The 17,996-nt window shown below is 38.5% G+C and overlaps 1 protein-coding gene across 1 annotated transcript in view; it reads right to left on the bottom strand.

Moving 5' to 3' along the window:
* The window catches only part of LOC117301759, a 241,232-nt gene that overhangs the window by 124,802 nt on the left and 98,434 nt on the right, over positions 1-17,996 (bottom strand). The window contains exons 59-69 of the mRNA XM_033785780.1: positions 14,778-14,918; positions 9,060-9,209; positions 8,188-8,331; positions 7,421-7,669; positions 6,568-6,708; positions 6,270-6,368; positions 5,718-5,873; positions 4,606-4,746; positions 3,357-3,455; positions 2,570-2,722; positions 1,172-1,303 (exon numbers count right to left, since the gene is read on the bottom strand). Of these exons, the coding sequence (XP_033641671.1) occupies positions 1,172-1,303; positions 2,570-2,722; positions 3,357-3,455; positions 4,606-4,746; positions 5,718-5,873; positions 6,270-6,368; positions 6,568-6,708; positions 7,421-7,669; positions 8,188-8,331; positions 9,060-9,209; positions 14,778-14,918 (1,605 nt within the window). The remainder of the gene's footprint in view (positions 1-1,171; positions 1,304-2,569; positions 2,723-3,356; positions 3,456-4,605; positions 4,747-5,717; positions 5,874-6,269; positions 6,369-6,567; positions 6,709-7,420; positions 7,670-8,187; positions 8,332-9,059; positions 9,210-14,777; positions 14,919-17,996) is intronic.

Genomic DNA, 17,996 nt, shown 5'->3' with positions numbered 1-17,996 from the left:
GGCAGTGAACACTATTGGTAATTACTCAAAATAATTATTAGCATAAAAACCGTACTTGGTAATGAGTAATGGGGAGAGGTTGATAGTATAAAACATTGTGAGAAGCAGCTCCCTCTGAAGTGACATAGTTTTCAAATTTGAGGTCTCGAATTTGAGGTCACGGAATCAACCATCTAAAAGCACACAACTTCGTATGACAAGGGTGTTTTTTTCTTTCACTATTATCTCACAACTTCAATGACCAATTGAGCTCAAGTTTTCACAGGTTTGTTATTTTGTACATATGTTGAGATACACCAAGTGAGAAGACTGGTCTTTGACAATTACCAATAGTATCCAGTGTCTTTAAATTGCAACAGACATTAATTATGGTGCCGTTATTATGATTTTATATCAATAACTTATTTATTTTTTGGGGTTGTATCGTAATTTGGGTGTGATCCCTGGCTACACGGCAGTTAACAGTTGTGTGGCTTCTGACTGGCACCCCAGAACAAAGATATTGACAAAATAGGGACACCGCCAATACAGGGCTAGATAGCTCAGTTGGTAGAGCGCCGGCACGTTAATCCGGAGGTCATTGGTTCGAATCCCACTCTAGTCAATTCTTTGTTCAACCCCAAAAATCATTTACAAATTTACCCAGTCAGTTTCCCTTGTGGTTTATAGTAATAACTTATTTAGTAACTTCAGGGAAGTGATAGGCTATTGAAAACAACCTCAACTGTGGATTGAAAAATGTGCAAGCTTGAAAGCGCAAAGCCTGCTTACAAACATTTTATTTTTGGTTTGTAAAGCCCTACTCTGGTGCATTCTATATGGCTTTATTGCCATGTTTTTATGAAGTTGATGTTTTTATATAACATTAGAAAAACAATACTATAAACAAGTTTTATGTTTTCTATTTATTTTTTATTTATTTTAGATAATAACAATAATAATAATGCATTTATATTGCGTCATCTATAAGTGTACAAAATCCTATTCCGAGGGTGCATTTATATGTTTATTATTATTATTATTTGTTGTTCTTTTTTTTGGTTCTTTTTTTTTGGGGGGGGGGGGTAAAAAAAAAATATATCTTCAAAGAAAAACGTAGAAAAGCACATCCTATAAATAAACATTGACAAAATAAAGATAAAATACAGACAGCAGAATACTGGTAACACACCTGGGATATTTAGTGTGATATCAGCAGACAGGGGACCAGTGACACATATATAAGTTCCTCCATCCGTGCGTTGTAGATCAGTGATATGAAGCCTAGTGGCATGCTCAGATTCAGCAACAGAGTAGAGATGACCTGCAGAACAACATAATAATAATAATAATAAAAATGATAATGATAATAATAATAGTAGATGTGAAATTTACATCGGGTATAAAGAATATTAATTTTGTTTTTTACCCATACAACGATGTGTGTTAGCACTGTATACTCAGTACTTTCCCCGAGTCTTGTGATAAAAATATCACAGGCATGTTACTCGGGTGGGATTCGAACCCTAAGACACTGCTCTAGAATTGCAAGGGTTGTGGGTTCGAATCTCACCCGAGTAACATGCCTGTGATATTTTTTTCACAGGACTCGGGAAAGTACTGAGTATACAGTGCTAACACACATGAGTATTTGGGTAAAAACCAAAATTAATAATAATAATAATAATAAAGACTTGTAATGCGCACATATCCACTCTGCTGGGTGTTCAAGGCGCAGTCAAACAAAAACAAAAGAAAAGAAAAACAGACACAACAAAACTAGTCCTTGAAAACCTGTGACATAAGATAAGTTTTGAGCATCAGCTTGAAGATGATTCGTTGAGTAATAGGGAGCCAGTGTAGTTGTTTTAAGAATTGGGATGAAATACAATAAATTATTATTCATGGAATTATAAAACATGCTGACAAAGTCAAGTTTGTACACATCACAAACTTACAATGACATTTGTATCTAACATCACAGACAGATAGAACATTCCTTTCGCCCAGGTACATGTACATGTAGTAGTTAAAAAGCAGGACAGTTCTTTTCAGAACTGAGAAAACCCTCCCGAAAAGAAAAATCTGAAAAATCTACTCTGTGGTAGAAGAATATACATAGCAAGACAGTTCTCAAAAAGAACCAACTCTACCTGGCAAGTTGATTTACACACATTGTTACTGCAAACCAAATATATATCGATACCTTACCATGCAATGCCTCAAATACAGATAGAACATTGTTGACAATTTTAAATGTGCTTTGTTTCACACTTTAAATATAATTAAGACTTGAGTGTTCAAATTCAAAACTGCAAGTGGTGCTAGCAAGTAACAGTAAAATCATTCACAAAGTTGGAATAATGATTTGTGATATTAAATAATGACTGTGCTTTATGGCGCTTTGTACAGCGCCTTTTTTTGGTCGATACAACCTTTTTTATAAACTTTGGCATTCTTTAACTGAATTGCCTATTATTGTTTTTTTCTTACAATGTTTTAAACTTATCAAAAAATGCAAACAAAAGTATTTACTTATTAAGAAAGATTTGATTGACTTAAATTCAAATCAAAGCTACTAGTGACCAACCTTGAGTTGCCTTAGGAACCATTTCTTGATTGGTGTTCAACCATATCGGCATGGTGTACTGACTTGTGACTGGTACCTCGCATAGCAAGTCTAAATCCCCTCCAAGGGTTGGTAGAACATCAGGACGAACAATCCGGATTGGATACGTAGGGGCTGCAAAAAGATTCAAAGAAATTTTGTAGTAGAAAATTGTTTCAAATAAAATGTTCAAAGAGTCATAATTGGACAAAAGCTTTATGAGTAAATTGAGTTAGGAACTTTCATTTAAATTATTCTGGTTGTGAAGCCATGGACTCTGAGAAAAGTGAACTTAATCACTGTACAAACCAAGAACCCAATGGAGAGAAGACAAGAATAGAAACTCAAGATTGAGATGCTGGAGGAAAACCCCAGAGAATTATTCCGGGGAAAACCCACGCAGTCTGGTAGGAACTGAAAACCCAATCCACATACTGTAGTGCCCCCGGTGGGATTCGAACCGGGGTCCCAGAGGTGGAAGGGAAGGGAATTACACCATTACACCAACTCGATCCATTCACGAGACTGGCCTATCTAATATTACACACATATATGAGGTAACTAGTGAACGTCTATTCCCCCTAGGGACTTTGAGTGGCCAGAAGGAGGGACGGTCACTTTACAGGCCTGATATTGGGAACACCGACCACCATTGATGCAAGATTGGGAGGGGGAAAGGGTGGTCAAAGATTGGGATCAAGGTGGGGGCTGGGATAATAATGAGAAGGTGGGCGTGGGGGGTAAGATTGGGGCTTGGGGAGGGTTATACCTGGTGTACGGCAGCTACTTCCTGTCCAACCTGTCCTACAAACACATTCTCCTTGAACACACCGACCACCATTGATGCAAGATGGAACACAATCTTCAACTGAATAAAAAGTCAAATATAAAACTATTACTTTAACAAATTAATGGGCAAGTTCAATAGGAGACTTTGGGATGCTAGATGGCAACAGCATTACCAGCCGTCGATTTCACTCAACTAATCCCAACTTAGGATTAATCTTAGGACTTAGGACGAGTTAGATTCCGTATCCAAACGCGTATGACGCATTGAACCCATCCTAAGTTAGGACGGGTCACTCGTCCTAACTCGAGATAGGATTAATCCTAGCGTTTCGTGAAATCGGCCGCAGGTAACTTTCCACTGTTTGCTTAGTCCCGAGCATGGACACATTACCAAAACAATGGATTTTACCTGGTAAGTCTGTAGCCACAAAACATTCCAAAAGTCCGCCATTGTTACCTTTAGTCAGGTTACTTCCACAATACATGTATCACAATAAACATGTCAAACTCTATGTACAATGTATGTCGGTGTTTAGTGAGGTAGAAAATAATATAACATTATTAACTGTTTTCATTGTCATTATCACTGGTCATGTTTGGTGGTATTGTACACACTACTTTATTTTTGACCATTAAGATTCTGTCTTTTCTTATTGTTGGTACGGAAATAAATTGCATTTAAAAATTTGACTATTGGTTTATTGAAGTCATTTAAAATACATTTGTCATCGCGTTCATGGGCGCACATAAGTAAACAAAGGGACACAGTAGTAATTATTACATTTTTTAACAGTAAAAGAAATTAATATATAAACCACATGATCTAGCTAAAATGCACTGGGTACCTTTGGTAATTGTCAAAGACAAACCTTCTCACTCAGTTGCGAGATAATAATGAAAAAAAAAACACCCTTGGCACACAAAGTTGATGCTTGATTTTGTGACCTCAAAATATAATTTTGAGGTCTCAAAATTCAATTCGTGGAAAGTTACTTCTATCTCGAAAACTATGTTACTTCAGAGGGAGCCATTTCTCACAATGTTTTATACTATCAACAGTTCTTTATTGCTACCAAGTAAATTTTAATTTTTTATTTTGAGTAATACCAAAAGTGTCCACATGCCTTTTAAATATTTTTCATCTCAGGAAGAAAATAAATACAGTAGTAATTAATTATACTTGTTTCCAGTAAAATAAATGAATAAATAAATAACATGATCTAGCTTACCTGGAATGTCAATGATCAGTGAGGTAGAGAATGGTCCAGCCTGACATTCATAACTTCCTTCATCTTCGTTACTCAACATTTCAATAACTAGTCTGGTATTGAAAGGGCTTGTGATTTCTGTGTGAAGTCTCATCACACCTCCTGCAAAATACGTAACAATAATAAAAAAATTATTAACACATTTATTGAGTGCCTAATGCAAAAGCATTGAAGCACATAAAGAGATCAATAAAATATACAGTGAGTGAAAGATACAATTACAAATAAGCAGATTCCAAAAAGCAGCTTCAAACAACTGAGTTTTTAACAGACACCAAATGATACAGAACGGACTACTGAAGACATTTGGTCAGTTGAGACTGGGTAAACAACCAACATTTTTAGATTTATAGAGAACTTGTTGAGTTTGGATTTTTGGTCCAAAATGAAAAAAAATTGACCATACCGGTATGGTCAAAATTTCAGATTTGGGGTCAAAAAATTACAGATGATTTTATGGTTCCAAATGATACAGAACGGACAACTGAAGACATTTTATCAGTCGAGACTGGGTATACAAGCAAAATTTTCAGATTTATTGAGAATTTTGTGAGTTTGGATTTTTGGTCCGAAATGAAAAAAAATTTACCATGCCGGTATGGTCAAATTTTCAGAATTGGGGTAAACAAATTACAGATTTTATGGTTCCAAATGATACAGAACGGACTACTGAAGGCATTTTTTCAGTCGAGACAGGGTATACAAGCAACATTTTCAGAGCAAAATAGTACAGAGCTGTTGACATATTTTTTTTCAATGTGATTTTACGCTTCTTGAGGGTCTATATTTTCACATTTCTTAAATCGATAAAGGTGATTAAAACTTGTTCTTTTTGTTCACCCGTTAGACATCAATAGTTGATTTTTTTACCAAACGGGCTGTTTCCCCAGTATAGGTTATTTTCAGATTATGACATAATCTATTTTTCAAAAGGTCATAACTTTTGAACGTAAGATATGTCAAAATGAAGCTTGTTGTTTGCTCTTTTCAGCCAAGTATAAAACCCAATAAGTTACTTGTCCCCCCCTTGTGACTCATTTTCACAGAGCCCATCACATTTTTGACTACCTTACCTTGTGCCATTGTGTTGATGGATCTACCTCCAGGACCCCGCCATATTGGATTCCTATACAACCCAGACGGATGGACGACACAGTCTACTGTGAGATTATCTCCAATGGTAGGGGATGGATTCGCCAGAGGTAAGATCCGAATGGTGAACGGTGGAACTGCAGAGAAACAACAATCAAAATCATTCAGAGAAATTTGAAACGCTGGCGGCAAACGGTCCATTTAACGCAGCTCTTGAATCCGGTGCTCTTAACCGCTCGGCCATGACACTTGCGGGAACTTTGGGAAAGGACATTCCAAGAAGTCTCCCATTAGCAGATTAGTCTCTTGCAAAAGATGATTATGGAATCACAAATACCAAGTAGGTTCCATTCCGACCCAGGGCTCAATTTCACAAAACTGCTGAGGGTAAATTTTGTGCTAACTGTTCGATGTGCATCTTACTTGTCTGAATCATGAGTGAATGATCAAAGCTATAGAGATATCATCTCAAGGAGCAGCGACTTGGGAAAGATAAAATATGTCAGTTTCCTGACTGAGAAAGTTCAACATACCAAATGTTTCACATTGAGTTCCTGCATAGTTATCTGGACACTGGCAGAGACCATCGGTGCACGTACCACCGTTAGAGCACGGAGGGAAACAGGGTCGACCTGAGGTTTAGAGGCAAATATTAATTACTGTTTAACATTCAATTCAAACCAAATCATAAAGTACGTGATAATAATTTTTGTAATAAAAGTCCTTTTATTTAGCACTTTAAAGTAAATTTAAATGCTAACAATTATTTTGAGTAATTACCAATAGAGTCCCGTGCCTTTAAGAGACCTGATAGCACCTACATGTACATACCTTTAATATCAATAGATAAATCTCGATACAGAGGTCCAGTTGAACAGACGTATGTTCCAGAATCTGATGTTCCTAATCCTGAGATAACTAGACGTGTACTGTATTCATTAATAACCACAGCGCCAAGATGCTCATCCACTCCTGCCGAACGCAAACAGAAAATAAAAACAGGAGTCAGAACTACAATAACAATAGCTGCACGTTACACAAGCAAAATGTAAACGTGAACGTGAGAAAATTTTGTGTAAACATCTCATAATTTCAGCATAAACGCGTGAAGTTACCATTTTTCACGTCGGGTATGTAAGTGCAGACACCATACGGGAGCATGCACTAATTCCAATGTGGTGACAATACCTAGAAGCTACACAATTTTCTGACGTTCATGTTCACATTTTTGCATTTTTTCGTGTAGCGTGCAGCTAAACCTCCCTAATAATATATATTTGGTTTGCGGTAACACCATGTGCGTATCTATACTTGCCAAGTAGAGTTTGTTCTAAAGAGAACTGTCTTTCCACATTCTACTACTGCAGAGCAGATTTATTGGATTGTTTGGGACACTTCTCAGTTCTGAAAAATACTGTCTTGCTTTTAAACTACTACTCGCGCAGAAGGTATAAAAAAATGGCTTGGACTACTACTTTAGCTTGTACATGTATATAGGAAAAATATTAACTGTATCCAGATTTTGCATGTCTTTTGCAGGATTTTGCAGAATTTGTAAATATGTCATTTTAGTATTGCCAAGTAATGCTACCGACAAGGTGCTGTGTTTTAAACCAAAATAAATAAAAAATAAATAAATAAGTATAATTAATAAGCGTCAAGCATATAACCCTTGAACTCTGACCTTCCTGTATGTGAGGTATTTGACCTCCTCTTGTATCTCTCCATACTGGGTTCCGGTATTGACCTCCCGACCCGACCTCGCAGGTAAATGAAAGGTCATCTCCAACCATTGGGGTCAAGTTGTCAGGAACGATGATACGAATGTCAAATCCAACTGGTATCCTGCATTGTGTTCCTTCATAACTAGTTGGGCATGCACACACTCCATTGATACAACGTCCTCCATTGAAGCAGGGTTGTCGGCAACCAACTGAGGCAAAAGAAAACATAGTATCAAATCTTGATTAAATTTTATCACAAATTTTCAGATATCAAATAGCGCTTCGGTAAAGTTTACAATTTTTGTATCTCAATTACAAGTCAATACCATAAACAAACCTACCTACACAAAATATTATATACTAATAGTATCAAATACTCTTTAGTTATTGGTCATTAACTTTCCAGTTGCTTCCATATTTACAACACAGCATACTGAGCATTTTCAGGTTTTACCCATACACCGATGTGTGAAAGCACTGTAAGTCAAAATGATACGCATACATGTATTACTCGGGTGGGATTCGAACCCACGACCTGTGCCATTCTAGACCAGTGTCTTACCAACTAGACCACCGAGATCGCCTGGTAGCTAGAGGCAGTTCGAATCCTATATTTAAGTATTTTAGCAGGGGGTACCGCAAAGATTTAATAGATGTAAAATTTGCGTCAGGGATAAAGAATATTATTTGGTTTTCTTAAGTTATTTGAAGTAAAATCTGCTCCTACCTTCAATGAATACTTCCTGTGTTGTGCTGAGAGGTCCAACTCTACATGTATAGATTCCTTCATCAATCAGTTGAAGATCAAGAATCTGAAGCTCGGAAGCAAGATACGACAGTTCACTCACCAACACACGACTTTGTGTAAGACCTGAAAACGTCAAAGTCAATTTATTTATTTATTTATTTTGATTATGCATCCAACAGCACTATCAGCGCCAATAACAAGTTGAATAAAGAAAACAAGAAGAAATGTTCAGTTTTAGATGTACATTAGGAGGGAAACCCAAAATGGGGGAAAATCCACATGCAAGGCTCTGGTCTGAGGTAGGATTCGAACTGGGGTCCATAAGGGTGAAAAAGGCAGGGAAAAAGGCAGGGAAAGAAACCACAGAGTCAACCTGAACCTAAACACATCTTGGAATACCAAAGACCCCTCCTTTTCCCTCCTCCTGCAAACAACTTTACATTATAGTCTCATTACGCATGTAGTGACACCCAGAAGCTAAATTCGTGACCACTTTCCTGCTATCACTTTAATCTGCTTAGCAGATACTATAAGCACATTTACCCCTGGTATACCTGTTTACTACCACCTCTCACAGACATACCTTGACCATCTGGGTATATCTGTTCTCCGCTTGGGTTCAGTCATGATGGGTACCTGTACCCAGATTGTTCAGATCCCACATCCCAATGCACTTACCCTGATATACCCATTTACTACCACCTCTCACAGACATACCTTGGCCATCTGGGTATATCTGTTCTCCGCTTGGGTTCAGCCACGATGGGTACCTGTACCCAGATTGTTCAGATCCCACATCCCAATGCACTTACCCTGACATACCCATTTACTACCACCTCTCACAGACATACCTTGACCATCTGGGTATATCTGTTCTCCACTTGGGTTCAGCCATGACGGGTACCTGTACCCAGATTGTTCCGACACCTCACACACAAATGTTATATTGTCACCGATGTGTGGGATCTGTCCAGAAGGAGGTTGTACTCGGATATCAAACGCTGTAAGAAAACAAAACAGTGTATGTAAATAGAATTGTCACGATACGTTATTAATTAAGGGCCTTTACCAAAACCTTGGCTTAGGCTCAAGCTCTGGCACCGGCTGTAGCATAAATTTTGGAGCAGTGTACATTTTAAGTATTGTTTGTAGCTTTGCATGGTGTGGAGAAATAAAGAGAAATTATAAATAAATAGTAAACTTGCGGGTACTACCATGTGTAAATCTCTTAGGGTGAGTGTTGGCTCTGGAAAGAGCCGGTTTGGTCTTGAAGTTTCGAACAGTATATTGTATACTCTGCTCGTCTTCAGGAGAATGCTGGACCACCGCCAGCAGTCCAGCATTCTCCTGATGACCAGCAGAGTATACTGTTCGAAACGTCGTGACCAAACAACACTCACCCTAAGAGATTTACACATGGTTGTACCCGCAAGTTTACTATTTATTTATAGTTTCTCCTTAGTGTACATTTTGTATGATGTTTCCAACACAACAGAGTCTGGAGCCGGAGCCTAAGGTTTTGAAAAAGTCCCAGTAATCATGCAGGCTACTAACTGCTGTATAAAACCCACTCAACACTAATCAAAGCTAGTCTAATACATGTAGAATTTTATCACGGTGCAGCCATCTTGAATTTCTCCCATTGATATCAATGTTACCAAACGGAGGCTGGCAGAACAAAATAGTCTGGTCCCTATTTTCAAAATGATAGCACTCATTACTGTTATTCGATACAAGGAACATGACCAAGATGGGGGCAGCATGATAAAGGTCTATGGCGGATAGTAAAGCTACATGTATAATCATCAAGTCATCATGTACTCATATAGGGCTGGCATGCGTAGTTATAGGACTGCTGTACTACGCCCAAAGTCATGGCTCTGCTTACCGTAACCAAAGAATCTGCGCTTACAGAAGCAGGGAGTTCCACCCTTATGTCAAGCATATTTCATGGGTGAGCAGAGAATTTTTGCTCGCGCACTTGCGTTCGCCACATGCAATATTCAGTTACACAGCTTGCACAGTAAGCGGTGAATTTTGATTGTCAGCGCAGAATTTGGCGGTAAGCAGTAAACTTCTAAGCGAGCAAAGCCATGAAATTAGGCCCTGATAACTAACAGTTATTACTGGTATACAAATCATGACAATATTAATTCTAATCTAAATATATACATGTACATGTAGGCTAGGCTGGGGGGGGGGGTGGCAAAGCTGTGGACAATATAATATGCAATCGTATTTGACATCACAATACAATTGTATCTTGAAATGCAAAAACAGGAACATTTATCATTTAACACAATATCTCTACATAAAATAGGCATCAAAAACCTTTATTACATGGGTGGATTTCACAAAGCACTAAGATTCATCTTAAGGTGAGTTGTCTATCACCATAATAATAATAATAATAATACTAATAATAATAACCCGTTTTTATATAGCGCTTTTCACACCCGAGGGCTTCGCAAAGTGCTTCCAACATTATTACCCCTGGTCACCGGGCCATAGTGATTTGTACTACATAACTTTAGCAACATGAGGCCAACGTAGATAAGATCATCAATAAAAATAACTGTGCCAACAGAGGGCCCACGGTGACTTCTCTGATCACAGGCCCATTTGGGCCAACATTTAACAAACTTTCTTATTATGCCAACCTAGAGCCAGTGGTGTTTGGCCAACGTTGGTCCAATGCACGTGCTTTTAAAAAAGGAAGATACAAATCGTGCCAACATTGGGCCAAAGATTAAAATCAAGCCAACAGACAGCAATTTTCTTCCCACATTCGGTCATTGTTGGCCCAATGTAATTCAACCGACACCGACCAACCAACAAAACTCCATATGTGCCAACATTGGCCCAACGTGTGCTTGCTATCTGGGTTTGCTCAGCAGTTGAGGTTGATTCGCATTTTAAGATCAATTTGAGCTCTTAGGGAAATTTGCCCAAGGAATCAATGTGAACTTCTAAGAGAGAACTAAACACCAATAAAAAAAAAAAATAGAACTGCATCCCTAATTATGGACAATACAACCAGTCAATTAAGTCCCCCACCCTTATCCCAACTAGCCCAACCCCTATGATAGGGCCTTCTGTGTCTTCCACTTACATAAATAACAAACCTTTCATTCTGAGTCATTTTCAATCCAGGCAAAGATTAAGAAAGAAAGAAATCATTTCAATTCAAATCAGGCAGAGATTTACAAAGGCATTTGCATTACAAGACATTAAAGCAGTTCAGGTTATTAGCGTTTTTTTGAGGTTATCAGCGCTTTTTGAGGTTATTAGCGCTTTGTAACATGTATAGCATAAAGTGAGAAAGCATACACACAATTAAAGGGACACTTGTTATAAAACCATTTGTTATAAAATACATAATATGGTTAGAAAGATGTTGAAAAAGTATAATACAATGATCCACACAAACATGCCTCAAAATTGCACGGTTTTCCTTTTACTTTGCGAACTAACACGGTCGGCCATTTTATGGAGTCAAAAACTTGACTCCACAAAATGGCGTGCCGTGTTAGTTCACTATAAGGAAAACCATGCAATTTCGTGGCATGTTTGTGTGGATCATTGTATTCTACTTTTAAAAACATCTTTCCAACCATACGCATTTTATAACAAATGGTTTCAAATGCTTTTCATGGACCAATTCGTCCGATGATCCAAGGCAACGTGTCCCTTTAAGCATAGCAAGCTGCCAATAAGTGCTATATTCTCAGGCATGATATTCGTTCCTTGGACAAAAGTGGGAACAATTTTGCTAGCACAAGGAATGACCTACACGTTTTAAAGGATATTGGTACTTTTTGTAACACACAACACAATGTCCGCAGATTTACATTAAACTTACAACGGTTGAAGATAACGATAGTAGAAAGCTTCCCTTAAAATATTAGTTGCTGAGGTGCTGTAGTTTTTGAAAAATGTCATGGAAATATACGTATCTACATGCTAAAATAATTTTCAGACTAAAGTACATGTAGGAAGAATATCATGCTTGTTATTTTGCTGTGCGCATAGCATCTATGCGCACAGCAAAATGGATTGGGTGCATATCAAGAATGTATCAAATTAAACTTTTGTCATTCATCTTGTAAATTTCTACACAAGAAATATTTGCAGATCCTTTTCAAGTGACATGAAATGGAAAAGCGGTATTTTAATTGAATTAATTTAAAGACACTGGACACCTTTGGAAATTGTCCAAGACCAGTCTCCCAACTTAGTGTATCTCAACATATGCATAAAATAACAAACCTGTGAAAATTTGAGCTCAATTGGTCGCCGAAGTTGCGAGACGATAATGAAGGAAAAAACACCCTTGTCACACAAAGTTGTGTGCCTTCAGATGCTTGATTTCCAGACCTCAAAATCTAATTCTGATGTCTTGAAATCAAATTAAAATATTTTAGTGGAAAAAATTACTTCTTTCTCAAAAACTCCATTACTTCAGAGGGAGCCATTTCTCCAACAGCTCTCCATTACTCCTTCAAGTAAGGTTTTTAATTACAATAGTGTCAAGTGCCTTAAAGTGCAAGCTCACACAATTATTGTTACCTTTTTTAGATCCTTTTAAACATGCACTATTACTTACTTTAACCACAGCCAAGTTAGATCCAATATAAACTCAAAGAAATACAATTCATTAGGCCAGAAACAATGACAACCCAAAACAGGATTTCAACATTTGGTCTGTATAACATCCAGTGTTCACTTTAACATTCACTGCACACAGATCTCTACTTGAAAAGATGATCAGTTGACTTAATAATCTAACAACAGCCAAAGTCACAAATCTTGCATAATAGAGCCAGCGTTACTTGTCAGTTGCTATAGCGACCGCAGCCATGCAAAGAGGTGCTGCCATGCATTCGCTTACTTGCAAATTGACACATGTCACCCCGGTACCCGGCTGCACACTGGCACCGCCCCATAAAACATGTCGCTCCATGCATACAGGGCTGACGACATGAGGAGACTGTAGAACGTAAACTTGGTCATTACTGAGTAAATCTACATGTAACTTCAAGATCAATTACAACATTGGTTCTGGGTTCTTGGTTCTTGCATGGAGGGAACCTCAACGGTTCTTGGTTCTTGTAAACACCTAAATGCTCCACTTGGGGTTTGAGTTGGTAATGTAGATACATAACCCTCTCTAATTCCCCCTGGACAATAACCCAGGGAAATTACTGTTGAGTTTTATTTTTGTTAATATATATTTTAAGGTGAGGGCTACACCAGGTATTATAGGTGTACTGGAACAAGCCTCTGGCATACATTTGTTCATAAAAGCCAAGGAACATAATCAAGAAGATCGGAATTTTCTAATCTCTTAATATTGTATATCCACCCAAAAACAAATTTTCATAAAATAAAGAAAATATGTTTTCTGAGAGATTTTGTGTAAAAAAGCAATACTACCAGAGTAACCAATGCAGTACAGTATCTTCCGGTCAAATAGTCTGTCTGTTTGTTTGTCCGTCATAGTTCACATTCAAAGACATTACAGAAACATATTCACACATTACCAAAGCAAAACATTGAATGGAGATAGAAAAAACATATGCTTCAGAACATGCTAATTGCTAAGAGAAGTATTGCTTTGTGCAAGAAAGTTGCGTATTTCCGAGCAAGAAGGTTTAGCTCTTTGAGCAAGGAAAGATCTTAACTTGAAGATAATATATAAAGTAATTCGACTTGAATTTGTCTTCCATCATTTCTGCCATATTCTCTACTTCCTAGAGAACAGGCAATTATGATCTTCTTTCTTAACCACTTAAGCCCTGTCCATGATTCCTGCGAATGCTTCATGTGAATCAAATTTTCTTGCCTCATATAATTGGAAAGGAAGAGTATACGAATTCTCGCATCCCCAAAATCCGCTTCACATCCGCATTCGCAGGAAGTATGAACAGGGGTGTACTTCACAAAGAGTTAAGACTAGTCTTATTTCCAGTTAGGACGAGTTATTCGTCTTAAGTTAGGACTAGCCTTAAGTTTGTAATATCTCCTAGAACTAGTCCTATAGTTAGGCCTAGTTCTTACTCTTTGTGAAATCAACCCCAGGGCTCTAGTCTCAATGAATATTTATGAAGATCAAACTACAACTTAAAGGCACTGGACACTATTGGTAATTGTCAAAGACCAGTCTTCCCACTTTGTGTATCTCAACATATGCACAAACTAACAAACCTGTGAAAATTTGACCTCAATTAGTCGTCAAAGTTGTGAGATAATAATGGAAGAAAAAACACCCTTGTCTTCAAAAAGTTGTGTGCTTTCAGATGCTAGATTTCTTGACCTCAAAATCTAATTCTGAGGTCACAAAATCAAATTCATGGAAAATTACTTCTTTCTCGAAAACTACGTCACTTCAGAGGGAGCCTTTTCTCACAACGTGTTATGATAAACAGCAGCTCCCTGTTACTCGTTGCCAAGTAAGGTCTAATGCTAATAATTATTTTGAGTAATCACCAATAGTGTCCACTGCCTTTAAAGATAAAAATATAACTTAATGCTATATGAAGTTATCGGAATGTCAAACTTATACTTACTACTTATGTCGACAAAGAATGTTGCTCTGTGTGGGCCGACTGCGCATGTATAAGTGCCACTGTCAGTGGCTTGTACATTCATAATAGTTAAGACTGCTTGGCGGGTTGATACTCTTTCTATATGAAGCTTGTCAGATCCACCTACATTAAGAAAAATAAAAGTATATGACAGAAAGTAACTAAGGAACCTTTCAACGAACATGCTGCCTTGGATCGGCAGAGTTGGTCTTTGAAAAGCTTATGTAACCGTTTCTTATAGACGATGTGACCTATGTTTACATTCAAACCGCTCTCTGTTGAAAAAACACTGTATACGTCATGTTTCGCCGGGCAAAAGACACGTAGTCATGGTAAGATTGTATACACTTCCTAGCTGGCTGCCAAAACACAAAGGTTTTGCCCAGCGGTATGCGCGCGAATCATGTTATGGTTTTCGTGTGACTTCAGAGGTCACATCGTCTATAGAATGCAGATGATTAAAATAAATGGCCGAAAGTGTTAGTTCACAAAGTAAAAGGAAAACCACGCTATTTCAAGTCAAATGAAAGTGGATCATTGTATTAAACTCTTGAAACCTCGTTCTTACCATATGCACTTTATAACAAACGCTTTTGAAAGACCAACTCGACCGATGCAAGGCAACGTGTTCCTTTAAGTCGATTATTGAGTATTTTGTGTTCTGTAATGAATGTAAAATAACCCAGTGCACTTGTCGAACAGAGAAGGCATTCGCCCCGGTGTTCCTGGTTTGATTGACTGCATAACACGCAACAACACCTTGTAAACCATGGTGCTATAAAGGTGTATAAGTCTCATACTTCAAAAACATCGATCCACAATACCTTGCAGGAAAATACTGAATGTTGAAGCAACTTTGCAGGGGTTGCCCTTAACTTTTTGTTCAACTGGCCAGCAGGACCAGTTGGCTTGATTTTTGACTGGTCTGCCAGGTTTTTGACTAGTCCGTCAATTTTCTTTTTTTTAATTAATATTATATACCAATCTTGATTTCCGAACGTTGCTATTTCAATATAAAACGCAACGTCAAGTCAACTGCACTAAAGCCATACTTTATGTTTGTGTACCAAGTTATTGTCTCCGTAAGGGGGTTCATTTGCCTTTGTCTTTAAAAATGAATAATAATATTATTATATTAGTTAATGTTAAAACGGGTCAGAATATATGTCAGAGCAAATTGGAAAATATAATATGATCTTCAGGTAGTTTTGTTTAGTCCATGGTTTATCAAAGCACTCGACATAATGGAAGTATTTCAAGTGTATTTTTAAAAGTTTTTTTTAACAAAAAACTTTAAAACCGACTGTTAAAAAATCATCAACTTTTAATTTTTTACCTTCAAATCTAAGGTGCCGAAGGTGGAGGGTTACGTACAATCGCTTTAGTTTTTTATCATGTATAAGCATTGCCTTTTATTATAGTTTTAACATGTTAAATGATAATAACCGTATTTATAACGTGCCTTTTGCCAAAAGATACAAAGCGCCAGGTATTATTACTGCAAGGAGTGGGGCGAATTTTTGAGATATAAGACCTAATCCTTAAGCACCAGGTGCTGTGGCGCAATATGCTGCCAATCAAGCCAGGAACACCGCGGCGAACCCCTTCTCTTTTCGATAAGTGCACTGGGTTCTTTTACATGCATTTACACAACACATGGACGAAGCAATGGTTATTGTCTTGCTTAAGGACACAAGTGTCACGGCTGGGGATTCGAACCCACACTCTGCTGATCAAAAACACCAGAGTTTGAATTCGGTGCTCTTAACCGCTTGGCCACGACACTCCCACTAATAAGTATTCAATTCATAAACATAAGACACTGTACCAACCCAATTGCCTTCAACACTTGATGAAGAATCTTCCCACTTTGGTCCAGAAAAAAAAGAAAAAAAGTAGACATCAAAATAGTTGCATCAAGAAGCCTGAGTTTGCGGTTTTTGTAAATGGAATGGTCGGTGTCACCGTCTGGTCGGTGTCAACGTCTGATTTGTGAACAAAATTTCTGTTTCAAAAAAAAATATTTTAAAAAGTAGCAAAAACAACTGCGCTTGTGATCTTTAACATGATTGCCTTTTCAGAAGCCAAGTCTTTCTTGAAATCAACGCGCAAAAAAAACCCAAAACAACCACGCATGTGATCAATAATATTTGTGTCTTCATTCGCGCAATCGCCCCGCAAAAAAACACCAAGCCCCAAATTACAACAAAATCAGAGCATACACAATCAAATACACCTTTTTGCTCATCCAGAGTATCCTAATTAATTGGTAATTTTGTTGAATGAAGCCTACACCGTCTACAGTTTACCGAAATCTGCTCCGTCAACGACCACGCTGCTGACAGAATGTGCGTGTTTTGCTGTGTGGTCTTTTGTCAGGGCAATTGAATCTAGTTTTGTATTAAAGCTATCATGTAATTTCACCAACAGAGGGCGTTTATTCTCACGCTATCGAATATTGTGAAACACCCTCTAGCATTCAATGTTTCTTACATTTATTGCCACACGTGGGTATTGGGGAGGCTCTAATTCCTGGGGACGGGTGGTAGGGCTGTGCTGCTCTGTGGGTATAGGGGAGGCTCTAATTCCTGGGGACGGCTGATAGGGCAGAGCTGCACTGTGGGTATGGGGAGGCTATAATTCCTAGGGACGGGTGGGAGGGCTGAGCTGCACTGTGGGTATAGAGGAGGCTCTAATTCCTGGGGATGGGTGGTAGGGCTGAGCTGCTCTGTGGGTATAGGGAGGCTCTAATTCCTGGGGACAGGTTGTAGAGCTGAGCTGCACTGTGGGTATACGGGAGGCTCTAATTCCTGGGGGCGGGTGGTAGCGGGCTGAGCTGCTCTGTTGGTATAGGGGAGGCTATAATTCCTGGGGATGGGTGGTAGGGCTGAGCTGCACTGTGGGTATAGGGGAGCTCTAATTCCTGGGGATGGGTGGTAGGGCTGAGCTGCACTGTGGGTATAGGGGAGGCTCTAATTCCTGGGGATGGGTGGTAGGGCTGAGCTGCACTGTGGGATAGGGGAGGCTTGTATTCCTGGGGATGGGTTGTAGAGCTGAGCTGCACTGTGGGTATAGGGGAGGCTCTCATTCCTGGGGACGGGTGGTAGGGCTAAGCTGCACTGTGGGTATAGGGGAGGCTTTAATTCCTGGGGACGGGTGGTAGGGCTAAGCTGCACTGTGGGTATAGGGGAGCTCTAATTC

The sequence above is a fragment of the Asterias rubens genome, chromosome 17, assembly GCF_902459465.1.
Source record: "Asterias rubens chromosome 17, eAstRub1.3, whole genome shotgun sequence".
NCBI classification, from domain to species: Eukaryota; Metazoa; Echinodermata; class Asteroidea; order Forcipulatida; family Asteriidae; genus Asterias; species Asterias rubens.
The sequence above is the reverse complement of the archived record's forward strand: the minus strand, read 5'-3'. Positions and strand labels throughout refer to the sequence as shown.